The following is a 19,936-nucleotide window of genomic DNA, read 5'->3' as shown; positions in this document are numbered from 1 at the left end:
ACACACACACACACACACACACACACACACACACACACACACACACACTTCAGCTCCCTTATGTGTGTTGTTTTCCTGTGTTAGAATATAAGCTCCTTGAGGGCAGGGATTGTCTTTCTTTTTGCTTGTATTTCTGTTCCTTGAGCTTAGTAGAGTGACTGGCACATAGTAAACAATAAGATTATTTCCTTTTTGTCACAAAGGATGCCTTGCTAAGTTGCAGGGAAGGGTAGGAGGAATAAAAGGGGTACAAAATAAGTTTTTGAAAAATCTCTGATTTAAAATTTTTAACTTAATTATCTTTCCCCCTAGAAATTAATTCTCCACACTAATGAGCTCTAAGAGCCTGTCAGTCTCTTGCCAGTTCTTGGGATTCTTACAGTAAGACTTTACCTAGGCTTGAAGAAAGTCAGGAAGGCCAGGAAACAGAGATGAAGAAGGAGAGAATTCCAGGCATGAGGGACAGTGGGTGAAAATTCCCAGGTTGGGAGATGGAGAATCATCTGCTAGGAACAGCAAGGAAGTCAATGTCATTGGATTGAAAAGTACTCCATTCCCCTCCCAACAGTGTTTCTGACTCTCTAGGTATCCCTTCCCCTCTTTTCAGTTCTCTTTTGTGTGTTGTCTTCTCCAATTAGAATTGCATCCCCAGTATTTAGCACATAGTAAGTGCTTAATGAGTACTTGTTGCCTGCCTGCCTGAATCAGAGATGGTGACTTCAGCCCCAGTCTCCTAGGCCCTGAACTGTGCTCTACACCATGCCATGTCTACATTTCCTGGCATTAAATTTATGTACGTTTATTAAAAAGTATATAAAATGTTCCTTGTATCCCAATTCAATGTGACAACCCAGGTAGGTTCCTAGCCTACGTAGTCCTTGCCCTGTTAGGCTATTTCATTCAGATTAACCAAGGTCCTAGAAGAGTCAAATAAAGCTCCATCCAACTCTTCCTCTGAAGACAGAACTCAGCTTTGACATTAGAAGTCCCTCCTTCTAATGTCTCCCTGCACATAAACCCCAACATCCTGTTTTCTTTCTTTGCTCCAGCTGCATGACCACCTTTGGGAATTTGTGGAAAATTGTTTTCTCATTCTCTTCCTATTCAGGGTATTTTCATTCCCAGTGGGCATTTCTGTAAGCAAAGTATGCAGGACTGCTTTTGGAGCCAGAGGTTGGGGACAGTCAGCCCCTAGGCAAGACCCTTGGGCTATGGGGCTCCTGCTTTTAGTAGTCTGAAAGCTTCATCTTCCCTCACCCTTTCTCCCCAGTCTGGGAGCCTCTCCTTTCATTCAAGATCTCATCATCTTTCATCTGGACCAGTATAATAGTCTCCTAATAGGTCTTCCAGGTGGTGCAGTGGATAGAGCACTGGGTTTGGAGTCAGGAAGACTCAGCTTCCTGAGTTCAAATCCAACCTCAGACATTTACCAGCTGAGTTACCCTGGGCAAGTCACTTCATACTGTTTGCCTCAGTTTCCTTATTTGTAAAATGAGCTGGAGAAGGAAATGGCAAACCACTCCAGTATCTCTGCCAAGAAAAGAGTACGGCTAGATGGCGCAGTGGATAGAGCACCATCTCTGCAGTCAGGAGGACCTGAGTTCAAATATGATCTCAGACACTTACTAGGTATGTGACCCAGGGCAAGTCAGTTAATCCCACTTGCCTCCAAAAATGAAGAAAACTCCAAATTGGATCATGTAGAATCAGACACAACTGAACAACAATAACAAAAATTGGCTCTCTTAGCTTCCTGTCCTACTTCTTTCTAATCTATTTTTTTCACAACTGCCCAAGTAATATTATTTCAGCAGCTAGCTGGTACAGTGGATAGCATTGGTCTTGGAGTCAGGAAGACCTGAGTTTAAATCTTTCCACAATATATGTTTAATATGATCATACATGTATAACCTATATCAGATTGCATGCCATCTTGGGGAGGGGGAAGGGGGGAAATTTAGAACTCAAAATCTTATAAAAGTGAATGTTGAAAACTAAATATATATATATATTATATATATAAATTTTAAAAAATCTTTCCACAGCCTTTTATTAGCTGTGTGACCCTCGGCAAATCATTTAACCTCTCTTACCTCATCTGTAAAATGGGGATAATAATAACACCTACCTCCCAGGGTGGTTGGGAGGATCAAAGGATATAACATGTAAAATGCTTTACAAACTTTAAAGCACTATATAAATGCTAGCTATCATTGTTGTTATTGATACTCCCTTGGGAAGCAGTGTGATACAATGCGACATGTACTGTATTTCAAGTTAGAGGATCTTGGTTCAAATACCATCTCTACCATTTACTACCTAGGGTAACTGGACTAGTTATTTCACCTCTGTAGGTCTCAGTTTCCTCACCTGTAAAATGAGTGGCTTAGACTAAATGGCTTCTTCCAGTTCTAAATCTGTGTTCCTACAATCTGACTCAAAAATCTGCAGTGGGTCTCCATTGTCTATAGCATGAGATAGAGGCTCCTCAACTGGGCCAGTAAGACCTTTCCCAATCTGGTCTCCATCTACCTTTTCCACCTTATTTCATGAACTTGGTGTAACCAGACTGGACTAATAATGGCCCCACTCCCTATTCCACCAAACTTGACATTCCATCTCTCACCTCCACGCATATACCCAAGCCACCCCCCATGTCTGGAATGTGCTCCTTCCTCTTCTCCACCTCTTAGAATCCTAGTCTTCCTTCATAACTCAGCTCCTCCATGACCCTTTTGTGCGCCCCTTCCTTCCTTTCTCTCCTCTGTTTCTGACTCTCAGGACCTCTCTACCAAACCCCCAATAACCTTTTCACCCTGAAATATGTCTCCTGGGACCTTCTCAGTCTAAAAGACCTCTCTGGCATTTTTGTCCCTTCCTTGGATTGGTGAGCTCCTTGTGGAACCTTCATTTTGGGAAAGTGCCCAGACCCTTCTCTCCTCTCCTAGTTCTGCTCCTGACTCTCCAGATTCCACCATCCCTTCTCTCCCTCTCCCTCTCCCTCCCCACTTCTTAGTGCCCTTCTATGTGTTGTCTTCACCCATTAGGGGGAAGGACAAGGACCTTCTTCCTTTTGGCTTAGATTTGTATTCTGAGGGCTTAACAGTGCCTGGTCCATAATAAATGCTTATTGACATAAGCTGCTCTTCTCTGCTCATCTCTCCCTCTTCAGTTCTCCTTATAATTTGTGTATATAGTCTCTCTCTCCACTAGAATGTAAGCTCCTTGAGGGCAGGGACTATTTCTTTTTTTTCCCTTTAAATCCCCATGGTAAATGCTTAGTAAAATGTTTGTTTAATTGAATTGGACTACTCTACTTCCCACTACCAAAAGGATGGAGGGAGAGAAGCCTGCACACTAGGGATGGGAAACATGAAGAGAGTTTTCATTCACTATTAGGTGGAGAGTAATTGGTTGGGACACCAGTAGATGAGGAAAAGAGACAGGGAGGGTAGGGGGAGTGGTGGTGGAGGTAAATAGTATAGTATCCTATATCCACATATTCATATGCAGTAGTCTTACTTTTTTTAAAGGATGAGGTAAAGGTAAGGGAGCGGTGCCTTACTTTAAAAAAAAAAAAAAGATACAAGATCTATTTTCCAAATCCGCCTCTTTCCCCTGTACTGCCTCAGGCATATCATCTCTCTGTCTTTCCACGTCTATAAAATGATCATTTCTGCTCCTCACCTACTACTGAAAAACATCTTGAGAATTAGAGAAAGGTGAAAGGGTACTTTGAACTCCTGGGAGAAAATGTTATGTGGTAGGATCAGAAACTCAGAGCTGGAAGAGACCTTGGGAACTGTCTAGTTCTGTCTTCTCCTTTTACAGCTGAGAAAATGGATACCCAGAGAGGCTAATTGACTTTCCCCAAGTACTCACTGGTAGTAAGGGTCAGAGGCAGGATAATGGGTGGTGATCTTCCTGCTCTACCACAGCTGTTGTGGTTAAGATTAAGTCACTTTAACCAGGGGTTAAAGAAACTTATTTACAGCAAGAAATGAGTGGGAAGGTTTTAGATGATTCCCAGTAATTATAACTTAAAATTTTTTACTTCAAATCTGATTTGAGAAACTCCCTAGAGTGTCTTGCATCTGGTTTTAATTTAGTTTGTACACTAAGCCCTCTCAGATTTTGTGTACTTTGGCCTTGGATCACATCAGGGAGTTGAGGTAGAAATATCCCCTTGGAACCTAGCTTCAGTCACAGATGCTACAGAGCTAAGCACACTTCTGTTACCAGGCTCCTACCCACTGCAAGCCTGTGAAGGGGTTAAAGGCAAACCAGTGTAATTGAAATGTGGCTTCTATATTGATGACAGACACCAGATCTCCATTAGGTTAATTACATTGTAATTTTCCCTTTCCCTAGCCATAAATATATTTCACCTTACAATGAAGACCAACAGGGGTGATTCACAAATGGAAAGTTAACATATTCATCCACTGGTCTCTTCATTAATTGTTTCTCTAGCTTTCCCTACCTTCCCCCATTCACATAAATATATATTTGCTTTTTGGTGAGGCAATCAGGGTTAAGTGACTTGCCCAGAGTTTACACAGCTAGTAAGTATCGTGTGTCTGAGACCGGATTTGAACTCAGGTCCTCTTAACTCCAAGGCCGGTGCTCTATCCACTACGCCATCTAGCTGCCCCTGTTTGCCTGTCAGATTTAGTAGAATGGAAGAATTTATGACCAAACAAGAGACAGAGAACATTGTGACATGCAAAATGAATAATTTTGATTACATTAAATTGAAAAGTTTTTGCACAAACAAAGCCAATGCAACCAAGATTAGGAGGGAAGCAGAAAACTTGGAAAGAATTTTTACAACCAGTGTCTCTGATAAAGGCCTTGTTTCTAAAGTATATAGAGAACCAAGTCAAATTTATAAGAATACAAGTCATTCCCCAATTGATAAATGGTCAAAGGATATGAACAGGCAGTTCTCAGATGAAGAAATTAAAGCTATCTATAGTCATATAAAAATGCTCTAAATCACTATTGATTAGAGAAATGCAAATCAAAATGACTCTGAGGTACCACATCACACCTATCACATAGGCTAACATGACAAAACAGGAAAATGATAAATATTGGAGAAGATGTGGGAAAATTGGAACACCAATGCATTTTTGGTGGAATTGTGAACTGATCTAACCATTCTGGAGAGCAATTTGGAACTGTGCCCAAAGGGCTATAAAAATGTGCATACTCTTTGACCCAGCATTTCTAGGACTGTATCCCAAAGAGATCAAACAAATGGGAAAAGGACCCACATGTTCAAAAATATTTATAGCACCTCTTTCTGTGGTGGCAAAGAATTGGAAACTGAGGGGATGCCCATCAATTGGGGAATGACTGAACAAGTTGTGGTATATGAATGTAATGGAATACTATTATGCTATAAGAAACGATGGACAAGCAGACTTCAGAAAAACTGGGTATGGACTGATGCCGAATGAAGTGAGCAGAACCAGGAGAACATTGTACACAGTAACAGCCACGTTGTGCAATGACTAACTTTGATAGACTTAGCTCTTCTCAGCAATACAAAGATCTAAGACATCTCCAAAAGACTCATGATGGAAATTACTATCCACATCCAGAGAAAGAACTGTGGAGTTTGAATGCAGATCAAAGCATGCTATTTGCTCTTTTATTTTTTTCTTCTGTTTAGTTTTGTTTCTTCTTTCTAATGATTCCTCTTATTGGTTCTAATTCTTCTTTATAACATGACTAATGTGAAAATATGTTTAATAGGAATGTATATGTAGAGCCTATATTAAATTGCACGCCATCTTGGGGAGGGAGGCGTGAAGGAAGGGGGAGAAAATTTAAAACTCAAAAGCTTATGGAGGGTCAGCTAGGTGGCACAGTGGATAGAGTGCTGGCCTTGGAGTCAGGAGGACCTGAGTTCAAATCCAACCTCAGACACTTGATACTTACTAACTGTGTGACCCTGGGCAAGTCACTTAACCCCATTGCCTAGCAAAAATCACACACAAAAAAAAGCTTATGGAAGTGAATGTTGAAAACTAAAAATAAATTAATTACTTTAAAAAAAATTAAAACTCCATCCTAGAAAATGGGAAAGAGACGCAATGTTTGGGATAGATTTCTTAGGAAAATTGCTTATCATTGTTCATAACAGCCTCTTGGCATGAAAAGAGATTTTCCCCCATTTCATTGATATGGTAGTTTTCCTGACAGTAATAATACACATTTTCCTATACATGGATGGATATAGAGCATCAAAATGCATCATATCCCTTTCCATAGACTGTGGCAAATACTGAGACCTTACTTTAAAGTACAATATTTACTTGAGCCATACTGAGGAGATCTGAAAGATGAATTCCAAATCTAGCTAGGACAAAGTTCAGAAATCGATTAGTTTATGCCTTGGGGGGGGGACTTTGGGGAAAAAAATCCCATTATTAGGCAAACTTACTATATTGAGTGTACTGTACTGGGCACCAAGGCAGATACAAAGATAAATAACCATTTATTAAGCACTGATTCTGTGTCAGGTACTGTGCTGAACATTTTACAAATATTATTTCATTTGATCCTCACAACAACCCTAGGAGGTAGGTGCTGTTATCATCCCAATTTTACAGATGAGGAAACTGAGGCAAATAGAGGTGAAGTGATTTGCCCAGGGTCACACAGATAGTAAGTATCTGAGGTCAAATCTGAACTCAGATCTTCCTGACTCAAAGTTCAGCATTCTATCCACTGCACCACTTTGTTGCCTCTTGCATTATTGCCTTTGATGAGCATTAGAATATGTAAAATACTGAGGGAAAGATTTCTGCAGAAAATAGGGTAAAGGTCCCCTTCAATGCAGCCTAAGCCAAGAGAACTTTCGTTCAAATTAGTCTGTATAGTGCTTTAGAAGCTTTCAACACACCTTAAGTCAGCCTTCAAAACATCCTAGATTGGGAGATGCAGATCGCTGAAGGTAAAAGGAAGCCTGAGGAATCCCTTGAAAAGATGTCTTTCATCACAGAGAGTTAAGCCACTGTAGGGAATGGATGGTTTCCTGGCTCAGGGGAGATGGGTCTAGAGAAACAGAAGCCTTACATAGCATCCTTTCTACCTATACAAACATGATGCTGTCTATCTCAGTATTGATAGAATGGTGACATCTAATAATGGTCCACTGAAGAGAGAGGGGGAAGTGAAGGGGAGCACATGGAAAGCCAAACCATGAGGCTGGCACCATTTTAAGTCACAGCCATATTTGGTCAATGAAATTAACCAAAGATAGTAGATAACTATCAGATAAACAGACAGAGCATTTATCAAGAGTTAGGCACTGTACTAAGCACTAAGATACAAATGCAATCCAAAAAGACAGTCTCTATCCTCAAGGAACATACATTCTAATGGGGGAAGATAATCCATAGAGGGGAGCTAGAAAGCTGTGGGGAACCGAGGCTATGGTAAGGAAGGGGAGTTCAGAGAATAAGGAGTGGAGCCAAGAAGAGAGCACAGCCAGGGACCCTCAGGAAATGGGTGTCTTGAGCCAGAGTTTGAGCCATCAATCAAAAGAGAAAGCTAATCTACCTCCAGAGAAAGAACTGATGGAGTCTGGATGCAGATCAAAGCATACTTTTTTAACTTATATTGTTCTTCTTGTTTTTTTTGGTCTGTGATTTCTTTCACAACATGACTAATATGGAAATATGTTTTGCATGACTGCACGTGTATAACTATCAGATTTCTTGCTTTCTCAATAAGGAGGGGAGAGAAGGGGGAAGGAATTTGGAACTCAACAATTTTTTACAAAGAATGTTAAAAATTGTTTTTATATGTAATTGGAAAAAATAAAATATGAAAAAATATTATTTTTTTTTAAAGAGAAAGCCACAGGCACAGCTATCTCCAGGATGGCAAGGCTGGAGGGGAGGTAAAGAAATCTGGATAGAGTAGAATCTCTGATAAACCAGTCTAGTGCTGGTCAGATAGGGGAAAAAATGTTTAATTCACACTAGAAGACTTGTCACTCTATCTGTTGGCTCTGCTAGATTTCAGAGGTACATAAATTTTAAGAGCAAAGAGGATTTAGTTAGAAAAACCTTAGTAATCACCTAGTCCAAGCCTCTTATTTCACAGATGAGAAAACTGACCACCTACAGAGGTGGCATGATGTCTACAAGGTCATACAGTTGTTGAGTAGAAGAAATGCCATTTTATTTTTATTTATCTTATTATTATTTTTTGGGGGGGCTAGGCAATTGGGGTTAAGTGACTTGCCCAGGGTCACACAGCTAGTGAGTGTTATATGTCTGAGGTCAGATTTGAACTCAGGTCCTCCTGACTCCAGGGCCGATGCTCTATACACCGCACCACCTAGCTGCCCCAAGAAATGCCATCTGAATCTTGGTCTTCTCACTCCAAATCCAGTGACCATCTCTTATATTACAACATCTCTTCACCACGGAAATTTACAAGTCATTTCTTTATTCCACATTTTCCAAGTGGCCACACCCCCTCGCACTTAATCCAGTTGTAGAAAAATAGAACAGCATCCACAGAGATCCACAAAATGACCATAGTATCTAGCCTAATGCCTTGTACATAGTAGGCATTGAAGAGGTATACATTGATTGAATTTGAAGCCTAAAAAAAGGAAAAATTGAGGGAAAACTGAAAAGTGGACTCCACTTTTCAGTCCAAAGGGTCCAGTTGTCCTCTATAACTTTTTTGGGGGGTAGAGTGGACAATCGGGGTTAAGTGACTTGCCCAGGGTCACACAGCTAATAAGTGTGTGAGGCTGAATTTGAAATCAATTCTTCCTCACTTCAGGGCCAGCGGAACTCCACTATGACACCTAGCCACTCCCTCCACTCCTACCCCATCACTTTTGAGAATAAATGATAGACTAAAGAGATAGTGAAGAAATTTAACTCAAACATGAGAAAAGCCTTCTGGACTGGAGCAGTGAGAACTTAGGTGTTACTGAGGAAATCATAGAATCTCGGAGATCTGGCACCTCACATTTAAAGATGGTTAGAGATATGACCGTTCCCTGTATTGGCTGGTTTAAAGTTGTACCTAGAATATTCAGATGAACCAGAAAGCTTTTCCAGGTCTCTTCCTGCTTCATGGTTATCTACTGTTCTAGCTACCTTTCAAGGAACTGAGAGGCTTAGAAAAGCACAGCAATGTGGCATTAGTCTGAAATCATGGCAAGCCAGTCTACTAGACTGGAAGCTTCTTAAAAGCAGGGACCTCATTCACTGCTATCTTTCCTGAAGAGCTTTGCACTTACTAGGTATTTGATATGTTTAGTGAAATTAATTAAATTCAATAAACAATTCAATAAATATTTATTAAGTGCTTACTATGTGCTAGGCACTGCTAGAGATACACAAAGAGGCAAAAGACAGTCCCTGCCCTCAGGAAGCTTACAATCCAATGGGAGAAACAACAGGCAAACAAATATATACAAAGCAAGCTATATACAGGATAAATAGGAAATAATTAGAGGTTGGGGAAGGCTTTCTTTAGAAGGTGGGATTTTAGTTGGGATTTAAAGGAAGCCAGGGAAATCAGTAGCCAGAGTAGAGAGGGGAGAGTGTTCCAAGCTTGGGGCACAGCCAGAGGGAGTGCTCTCATTGCAAATAAGTTCTGTCATCTTCTTCTGCTTTTTTTTTTATTTGCTTTTTTTTGGTGAGGCAATTGGGGTTAAGTGACTTGCCCAGGGTCACGCAGCTAGTAAGTGTCATGTGTCTGAGGCCAGATTTGAACTCAGGTCCTCTTGACTCCAAGGCTAGAGCTCTATCCATTGCACCACCTAGCTGCCCCAGGCTGTCATTTTCTAAGGGTAAAGGACAAGACTAAGAATAGTCTTTAGACATTCTTGGCTTAGTGATATGATGTTAAGTCCAAAGAAAATGCAGCAGAGACTTATGTGGCTCTCTATTCCTTCCCGACCTTCTCCTGGGGTAACAGGGTCAAGAATAGGAATGTTTCTTGAGCCGTTTGAGTTCCAAAAGGGGTACAGAACAGAGAGAGACTTCAAGCAAGTGATGGATTACTGTGAGCAGTATTGTGAACATCTCTAACTTCCTTCAGGGCCCAGCCCAGTTGTATCTCCTACAGGAGACCCTCCACGATTCTTTCCTTCACAAATTCTATCTGGTATTTACATCATATATAGTTTGTACTTAGCTGTCATTATAGGCATCATCTCCCTCCTCACTAGAATCCCTGAGAGCAGGGACTGGTTTGTTTTTTGTGACCCAAAGCACCTAGCACAGTGCTTGGAACATAGTAGTTAATTACTAAACAGTTGATGAATAAATGAATGAAAAAAGAGAAAGAACTGAAGAGTTCCAAAGGAACATAGGGCAATAGAAGGGAAAGGCTGAAGGGAATCCATCTTCAGCTAATAAAGGACTTTTCTCAAACAAAGTCCTACAACAGATAGAAATGTTGTAGGGCCAACCCTCCAGCATTAAACTCATCCATCCCCTATGTGTGATGATGAGAATAACAGCTAGCTTTTACATAATGCCTATGTGCCAGGCACTGTGCAATATTATTTCACTTAATCCTATTATTATCCCCCATTTTACATTTAAGGAAAGTAAGACAAACAAGTTAAGTGACTTACCCAAAGTCACACAGCTAAGTAAGTGTCTGAAGGTGCACTTGAACTCAGGTCTTCCTGACTCTGGGCCTAGTGCTCTATCTACTGCACCACCTACTTGTCCTGGCTTGTAGATTTTCTTTTGTTCTTCTGGGCTAGGATGTAAAGGGCTTTGAATGCCAAACAGAGCATTTTATATTTGCTCCTGAAGGCAACACAGATTCACTGGAGTTTGGGGTGGGAAGGAGGCAGGAGGAGATGTATGTGTGACATGATCAGACTGGTGTTTTAGGAAAATCACTTTAGTAGCTGAGTAGAGGATGGACTGGAGTGGGGAGAGACTTGAAGTAGGCAGGCCCACTAGCAGGCTACTGCAATAATCCAGGTGCAGGATGATAAAGCCCTGTACTAGAGTGGTGACAATGGGCAGAGGAGAGAAGGAGATGTAATTGAGAGATGCTGCAAAGGTGAAATTGACAGGCCTTGGCAACAGCTTGGATACCGGGTGACAGACACTGAGGAATCAAGGGTGACACCTAGGTTGTGAACTTGAGGTATTGGGAAAGTTGGAAGGGGAAGGGGCTTAGGGGAAAGATATTAAGTTCTGATTTGGACATACGGAGTTTAAGACATCTACTGGACATCCAGTTTGAGATTACTGAAATGCAGCTGGAGATTCAAGATTAGAGGTCAGCAGAGAGACTGGGCAGGAGAGGCAGATTTGAGAACCCAACAGCGTAGAGATGGTAATTAAATTCATTAGGAGTCAAGTTCTCTCTCATTCTATGGCGAATCAAAGTAAGACTAGGGGGAGGTGGAGGTCTGGTAGTGGTAAGGTCAATGTCAAGGGTCAGGAAGGATCTGACTTCCTATGTTATAGTGCCTATAAATTCAATCTAAAAATCAGGATTTTTTATGGGAATATTACCAAATCGTAAATTCTGGGAATTGTAGCAGCCATGAAAAATTGTCTGAACTAGTTAATTCCTTGACATCCCTCAGAAATAGAAAAGTGTTTTGTGAGTTTCAGAGTTCACACTCTGCTAATTTGTGGTCTGGAAAGTTTTGATTAAATAGAAATTTCTTCATCCAGGTATTTTCCTTCACCAAGGTATTAGGGATGAAAAAAAATAAAATTTCTAACCATAAATTCTACCCTTAGAGAAATAAAGGAATATGGGAAAAGGGAAAGTAATCAATTCGTCATTATCCTGTTGCTGGATAATGGATACTCCTGCATGGTTATTGCTTCAAGGCACTCAATTCATCCCTTCCATGTTCCCATTTGCACTTTGTAAGAGGAAAAGGCATCTCAGTAGAACTGAGGTTGAAATGAGTTTGAGTGATAGCCTTCATTTTCATTATGACTCCAGAGCTAGTGATTGGATCTTGCTTTATTACTTGGCAGAGTCAATGACATTCCCCACACCCTCCATTACTTCGGCCTCCTGGAATTCCAAGCTTCTTTCCAGGCTCAGCCCAGGTGCTTCCTTCTACAAGAGTTTTCCAGGATGAAAACCCTGTCCTCAGAATACACTTGATAAGGACTTGGACAGTAGCTAAAACAGGGTCCAGTTCCTTCTCTGGGACCCCCATTCCCTCCACTGAAGACGAGCATGATAGTATCTTTAGTGCTATAGAATGTCTGTCATAAATAAACTAGTGAACCCGTGGGTTTGTCTGCTAGGAAAATGGATGGAATTGGGGGGAAAAAGACAATCTCTTTATTGAAGCATGAAGAGATTCTAGAAGGACCTTCATTCCCTGAAAGCAACTCAATAGAGAAACAAAACAGTACTTTCTCCACAGCTGTTTTCTGGGAAATACGCATTCAATATCATTAAACTTTTTTTCTTCTTTGGGGGGATTTTTTTAAGAGAGGAAATACGGTATAACAATAATAACCACTTACACTACATGTGCATAGCATTGTAGAATTTCCCAAATGTTTTGGATACAGGTCTCATTTAGTGAAAACAAAAAGAGCCCAGAGTCTGGGCTAACTTACAGACCTAGGTTAATCTCAGCTCTGCCAATAAAGCAGCTGTGTGCCTCAAGCAAGGCACTTCATCTCATTGGGCCTCAGTTTGCTCATCTGTAAATGTGGGGGCTTGGCATGCAGGATATTGGGCTAGGATCTGAGGATACCAAACCAAAATTGAAACCATCCCTAAGCAACTTTTTGGTTTTTTCCTTGTTGGAGGGAGGGAGACTAGGGGTACAAAGGTGTAAATACAAAGTAATTCCAGGAAGAGGAAAGCACCAGGACATGCCTCTTGTAGAAGCTCTAGGGGATTTCAAGGATGATTCCATCCAGACCCTTCACTTAAAGATGTGAAAGCCCAGAGGTGAAGGGACTTGTACAAGATCCCAATGGTGAGGCTGGGACTTGAACCCATGTCTCCTCCTCCTAATGCAGAGCTCTGTCCAACCAACCAGTCAATGATACGAAAATGACAAAACACACATGCACACACATATACACAGAGCATCTTTTTACCACTTTTGTATTTTATTGTGGAACTGAGTTTGTTTCCTTTACATCAAATGGAAGAGGGGATATTGCACACGAATGTCATAAAAGCACTACATATTACTTTCACTGGAAACTAATTTTCTACATTAGATATGACTGGGTAGAATAGAGTGATGCAGGATTATAAGACATAATACCATACACAGCTGCAGACTGACACAAACACCATTCAGAATAAGAGAGAGGAGTGTGTGAGGTGCTTCTCAGCCCAGCTCAAGACTTTCTTCCTGAGGTCAGCAATAGAGGCAGTGGTATACAAGGGACATCTCACCACAGCCTCCCTCAGAAGCGTTGCTGCCGCCGTTCAGGCAGCCCAGTCTTGGATGCATATATCCTCAGTACCTCTCATCATCTGGAGAGCGAAACTACTTTAGTACAGAGAAGCTTTTTTTATTAGTTTTGTTGTGTTGTGTTGTGTTTTCTGACATTTCGTGGGTGCTGCCTTGTCAATTCCCTTTAGCAGAAGTTACAACAAACAGGTTGGTTTTTGTTAGTTGTATTTTTTTTTAATTTATACCAAGTGAATAACATAATTGCATTTAAAGAAATGCTCATCTCTAGATCGCTTTTGGTGTATTGTTCAGTTAAAAGATCAAAGCTTATAGTTCCTTTCAAATGTAAACAGAACCGCTTTCTGATCTACTAAATTAAAAAAAAATACTAAAACTCTCACAATATCATCACTGAGTAAGAACCTCCCAGGGACAGGTACCTGAAATAGAGGCAAGACAGCAGTTCTAAAGTAGCACAGCAGCTTTCGGATGCTGTGGGTTTATTGGGGGGGGAGCATATGGGATGGGTAAGGGGCTGTAAAACACCATTAACCAAATGATTAAATCTTAGGGAATGAGCCTTGGAAAGCTCCTAAATTGTGTAAACTATTGGAGACACTTAAAACATTCATATACACTGTGGGATCTATGTTAAATCAAAAAAAAATTAATGCCATGGAGATGGTGTTGGAGGGAGTCAATGTATCCAGTCCCACCACAAGACTGAGAAAGCATGCATGGGGAAGAGGATGAAAGGAAGGAGAGCTGGTTCACATTGGAAATGGAGTGTCATCTCTAATGTTCATTCTCCATCAAATTTTGTCCAGAGTACTACCACCGAGGTCATGATTATGAATGTTGTCATGGGGAATACCGTCATTTAAACTGAGTGTGCTCTGCACTTGAATATTGAATCCATGTAAGTGGAGGAATCAATATCAAACCATGCTTCTAAAAATCTGTGCTGATTTCTAGAGCTCACCATGAATGTACACAGTACATTGTGATGAGTGGTGCTAAAAGAAGTGGGTAGGTCTGTAACTAGCAAATTTATTCACACGGGCAGGAAAGGCTCTGGGGCAAGAGGAGCTATCCCATCGTAAACCTTGGTTTGCTCTGTAACTCTCAGGCTGTTGCCATCATTTAGAATGGAGGTGGAAGGAGGAAGCAATTACAATATTTTATAGGAAAAAGCCAGCTGACCAGTGACAGTTCTTTTCTTTTTCTTCTTTCTTTCTTTTTCTTTCTTTCCTTCTTTCTCTCTTTCTCAAATTCTATAGCAGCAAAAAAGAAAATATACTAGAAATGGAAAATGGACTACTATTTGGCCAAAATACATGTTTGTTTGCTTAAAAGCAAAACTCACATACGAGCCAAAGCTCCCACCATAACTAGAGCTCCTGCCAAATAAAAACTACCAAGAGTTCCCAAATAGGCAAGAAGGTGGCAAGTTTGCTCTCCCTCCACTAAACACACTTTGGAATCTTATCTGCAAAAGACTGTGGCAGAATTCAGATTAATCAGTTAAGCAATAGGCTATTTTTTCTTTCATTTCATAAGCTGTCCTGTACAATAAATTCTAAGAAAATGATTATGAACTTGGCAAATTTGATTTTCTTCATAATTCATTCCCTTTGTATGTGGGGTTTTTTTTTTGTTCCATAATAATTCTGAGTTATTTTTTAAAGGATTTTGAAGAGACAGAGTAATAAATAAAGGCTGTGTTGCTAGAGACATCTAACAAAAATAGAATATTAATTTCTTTTAAATTAAACATTTGAAAAACTTAATTCACAGCATTAAGTGGACTGCATGAGCCCTCTATGAAAGGGCTCTGAAGAACATTTTTAAACCCTCATAAAAGTTAGCAGTGCAAACATACACCTTATCAAACAAAAATAAACTAACAATGTTAATTCTGAAATAAATACAAACGGAAAATAAAATGAGGTCACTGTTCGGCTACCTAATGGACCTTAGAGTCTGCAGGAAATGTGAGTTGTGCAGAGCAGCACAATTTCTTTAATAAAAGCATCCTTCTTTTGAGATCTGGGAGCCCCGATGTCTCACCTGAACCTTAGCTTGATCTTTATCAAGCTTCCCAAACTAATGTGTCAAATGGCTGTGATGAGAGAAATGATCTCTGTGTTCTAGGTTACGATTCTACAGGAATTGGGAACTTAACTGCTCTCAATTTAAAATTTTTTTTTAAAAGAAAAAAAATGCCAAAGCAAAAATTTGCTTGGGTTCTTTAAATGTATTTTGGCTCATTCATCTCGTTGCTGAAGGTGTTCAAAGAAGTAAAACATCAGATACTCTTGAGTGCTGTACCTGTCCTGTTGGTCCCCACTCTCAAATATAACTAACACTCAAATTTAAATGTTATTGGGGGGGAGGGGCATGTGACACCGGGTGGTGGGGAAAGAACCATTATTCCTGGCAGTTCAAGGGCTTTCATCAATATATGACTGCAAAACCAGACTTCATTCTCATCAAAACCTCAAACAACATTATTGATGGGGTTTTTTTTTGTCTTACAAAAGACTTTTTTAAAAAAAATAAAATTACCTTCACCTGAAATTTTTTTCTTTGCATTTTCCTGTAAACAAAAACTTGTGTTAAAAAGTTCATCTATGAAAAGTTCACACATAGCTAAAAAAAAAATTTCTTCTGTACACTTGTTCCCATAATTGCTCTGAAATGAATTGAAAATAAAAAGCCAATGAAAGACAAAGGAAGGCAAACACTGTACACTCGCTGAGAACCTCTGTCAACATACAGTAAGAATGGTTCGCTACGTTTCCCACTTCTGGTCACTGATGCCGCTTCAGGCTTGATCTTGCTGTAATATAAAAGAAGCTTTCAAAAAGGCTCGTCTTGTTGGGTTGAGGGGCCACAGTGCACTGATGTGGAGCTGGTGGTGTTCCATGGACATACTGGTCACTCACAGCTCCAAGCTGTTGGACCAATCAGATTGGCTCCTAATACCACACGTGCACACTCACACTCCTTTGACTGGTGTATCTATAATCCTACACAGATGTTTTATAAACTTGCTGTCTCACGTTAAAAAATAAGTGCATCAAGTATCTTTGTACATTCAAGTCACTTTCTAAGGCAAATTGTCTACTGAAGGTATGTAACTCCCAACTGCTTTGGTATTTTGCTTCAGTTAATTGGCTGTTGACTTGGGTGTTCACGCATGCAGGTTGGAGTGATTCAGAGTGGACTAAGTGGGTGGACACTGGGAGCATGCCTTAGACCAACCTATTTGCAAGTTAAAAGAAAAGTTCTGAGAGTTCTGAATGGGGTTCCGACTACTTGTGGGTCCAGCCTAGGATTACTACGCTATGTCAGTATGCAGAATTCAAACTAGAATAGGTAAGATGGGAAGATTTCATGTCCCTTCAGAGTCACTTCCCTTCTTTATGTTGCTGTTATTTTGGGTCGTTTGTTTTCCAGCCAACTTAGTTTAGTAAGTGAATACCTTTTTTTTTTTTCATAACTCAGACTCATATAAATTGAAAACTTGCTTTCCATGTGATAGTCTAAGTAAATTGCAGAAGTAAATACACTTATTGCCCGAGACAAGTGCAGACCTAATTGTTTGTTACTTTCTCCTCCTTACCCTACCCCTCTCTCCTTTTCTCTCTGTGTATCTTGCCAGCACTCACCCTTTCACTGTCTTACTGTCTTTCTCTTCTGTTCTTTCTCTCTCTCTCTCTCTCTCTCTAAGACAAATGCCTCTACCTGGCAGAAGTCAAGTTGGGTTTGCTAGTGCATGGTTTCTAAACGTTCAGCGGAGATGAGCCAGGATTTGTAATTCTGCAGTAATTTGAACCCTATTGCGGGAATACTGTTACTTCCCTTTAGCAATCAGCAAAAACTGAAAAATATTAGTGACTTGCATCACCATGACACAGTATAGCATTTGGCAGGTAAATAGTTCAGCAGTTGAATTGAATGGGTTAACTTTTTTAGAAAAGGTGGTTTCAAATTGAAGAATTTCTGGAAACAAAGTTTAAAGGTTGTGTTGTGTTCTTTTGTTTTTGTTTTTTGTTTTTTGCTTTTACAATTCGATCTTGCATGCAGGGAAGGATTCATCTTGCATGACAACAGTGCTGCTGCTTGCTAGAACCATGATGTTGAGGTCCTGCTGTTTCTCGTGGGTCTCTTGGTACCATTCCCTCATCACTTCGGAGTCATGAGTTGGGATTAGGGTCACCTGAAGGGTGAAAGAAGATGGCCTTTAATAGCTTCAGCAATAAGGAATGAGGGAGAGAACATAGTAACAGCTTTGTCAACAAATGGTTTTCAGCTCTCAAAAAAAGTGAAGGGGCTTTGAAACTCCTACTTTCCAAGCTGGTGGAGGTAGCTTCCCTTCCACCCACAAAAGTCACCATTCATTCACTCGGGGTAGGGGAAGAGGAGCGGAAACAAAAGTTAAAAACAAAGTCCCTTTATTTAAATGGCGATATTCATCTCATTATAATTCTCCATTATGGAGAAAAGGGTTGCTATCAGGCAGGGTAAAATTTTCAGTCTTTCCCTATTGCAACCTTAAAAATAATTCAGTTTATGGAGTTTTGAGAACCACATTCTTGTACACCTACTGGTTAAATCTGGCTAAGATATTAACATCAGACCAAAGGTTTCCTGTTTTCCTTTTGATTCTAATAAATCTATAATTCCTTTTTCTTTTCCAACAGAACATAAACCCCATACCAGGTGTTCTCTATAGAACTATATTATCTTTGTCTTTCTATCCCAGCATAGTATCTGTTTAATAAATATTTGTTGAATAATTGATTTCTGCCTTGGTCTAGGAAGTATGGAAGACTATAGGCCTTTTCCTAGAAGTTCTCCTATAGCATGTAGAAACCTGATTTTGATCCACATAATACTATCTATGAATTGGAGAGGGACCAGTTTTATAAAGATTTGTGGGTATGAATATGATGTGAGTAGAAAGAAGTAGAACTATCCACATCCAGAGAAAGAACTATGGCGTCTGAATCCAGATTGAAGCATACTATTTTCTCTCTTTTTTTTCCCCTTTCTCATGGTTTTTTCCCTTTTGTTCTGATTCTTCTTTCACAACATGACTAAGGTGCAAATATGTTTAATATGATCATACATGTATGGCCTATATCAGATTGCATGCTGTCTTGGGGAGGGAGGAGGAGAGGGGGAAAAATTTGGAACTCAAAATCTTATAAAAGTGAATGTTGAAAACTATAAATAAATGAATAAAAAGAAAGAAGTAGAACTTCAGTAAAGTCCTTTCCTAACTCCTTTGTACCAAAAAAACTAACTAACTTCTTTGGACCAAACCCTGGATCCACCACTTTGCTCTATGTTGGAACATGATTCTTATGGATACATTACTACTTAAGAGTTTCTGTAATTCTCATCCTATTCAATTCTCTTAGGGGAAATACAGTTCATCAGGATGTATTTGTATAGTTACCTGCATGTTGCTTCCCCATTGAGCCTTCCCTTCCAGTAAGGAGTCCAGGACTGCTCTACTGGGCTCTTCAGCTGCAGGGTCATTCCCACTCACCACGTAGTAGGATGACCTCACTCGCTTGAAAAATTCTACGTCGACATTTTTGCTGTTGCTGTGGTTGGGAATGTAGACAAGGTCCAGATACACAGGAGGTCCTGGAGGCACAGCTGAGGACTTGGCTGTCTTGGTAGGCCCAGGTCCTTGGGTAAGTAAATACAGAATGGTATACGTCACACCAGTTTGAAATAAGCCATACAATAATTCTACTACCCTCTACCCATTACGATACTCAATGCACACATCATTCTTCCTTCCTTTTTTTCCTCCACCCCTAATGGATCCAGAAAGAGGTAAAGAGGTAGTATGTGGGGGGGCAGTCATGAAGTTGGAAAGACCAGGGTCTTTCTTCATATGTCCTTTATAGTTAATTTGAGTATTTATAATAGTCAAAATAACTTATTCACTATCTGTATCCAGAGAAAGAACTGATAAATAGAAGTATATATAGAATAATTTTATATATATGTGTGTATATATATGCATATGCATATGTATGTGTGTGTGTTTATATATGCATATGTATATGTATGTGTGTGTATATCTATATATATACCTATTTGTGTCTAATGGTAGCCATCTCTAGGGCAGGGAGGGGAAAGGAAGAAAAAAAATGAAATTTGCATGATAATTTTGTTGTATATTTAAAAGGAATAGCAAGTTGTACATAGTAGATTTAGTTTCACATGTAATCATCTTTTTTATTGTACTATGTTATGGAAATGCCTGTTTTATTCCATAACTTACAAAAAAAGACCACTGTCAAAGTCCTGCCTTTTGAGATATAGTAGATCTGTGACTTTTGGGCCAATCACTTAACCTCTTAGTTTCTCTAGCAACTCTCCAAGACTGTGAATTGCAGGTGAATTGCTGATTTGTATTTATGAAGGGAATTTCCATACCAGGTGTTCTCTATAGAAATAAAATCACACGTCCAGACCCTCCCTCCCACCACT

The 19,936-nt window shown here is 40.0% G+C and overlaps 1 protein-coding gene across 1 annotated transcript in view; it reads right to left on the bottom strand.

Moving 5' to 3' along the window:
- Window positions 1–13,608: 13,608 nt before the first annotated feature.
- MAP1B (microtubule associated protein 1B) overlaps window positions 13,609–19,936 on the bottom strand; it is a 121,163-nt gene continuing 114,835 nt past the window's right edge. The window contains exons 6-7 of the mRNA XM_027864216.1: window positions 18,885–19,123; window positions 13,609–17,639 (exon numbers count right to left, since the gene is read on the bottom strand). Of these exons, the coding sequence (XP_027720017.1) occupies window positions 17,484–17,639; window positions 18,885–19,123 (395 nt within the window). The 3' untranslated portion in view covers window positions 13,609–17,483. The remainder of the gene's footprint in view (window positions 17,640–18,884; window positions 19,124–19,936) is intronic.

Source organism: Vombatus ursinus, unplaced genomic scaffold (assembly GCF_900497805.2).
Source record: "Vombatus ursinus unplaced genomic scaffold, bare-nosed wombat genome assembly UNPS02014774.1, whole genome shotgun sequence".
Classification (NCBI taxonomy): domain Eukaryota; kingdom Metazoa; phylum Chordata; class Mammalia; order Diprotodontia; family Vombatidae; genus Vombatus; species Vombatus ursinus.
The sequence above is the reverse complement of the archived record's forward strand: the minus strand, read 5'-3'. Positions and strand labels throughout refer to the sequence as shown.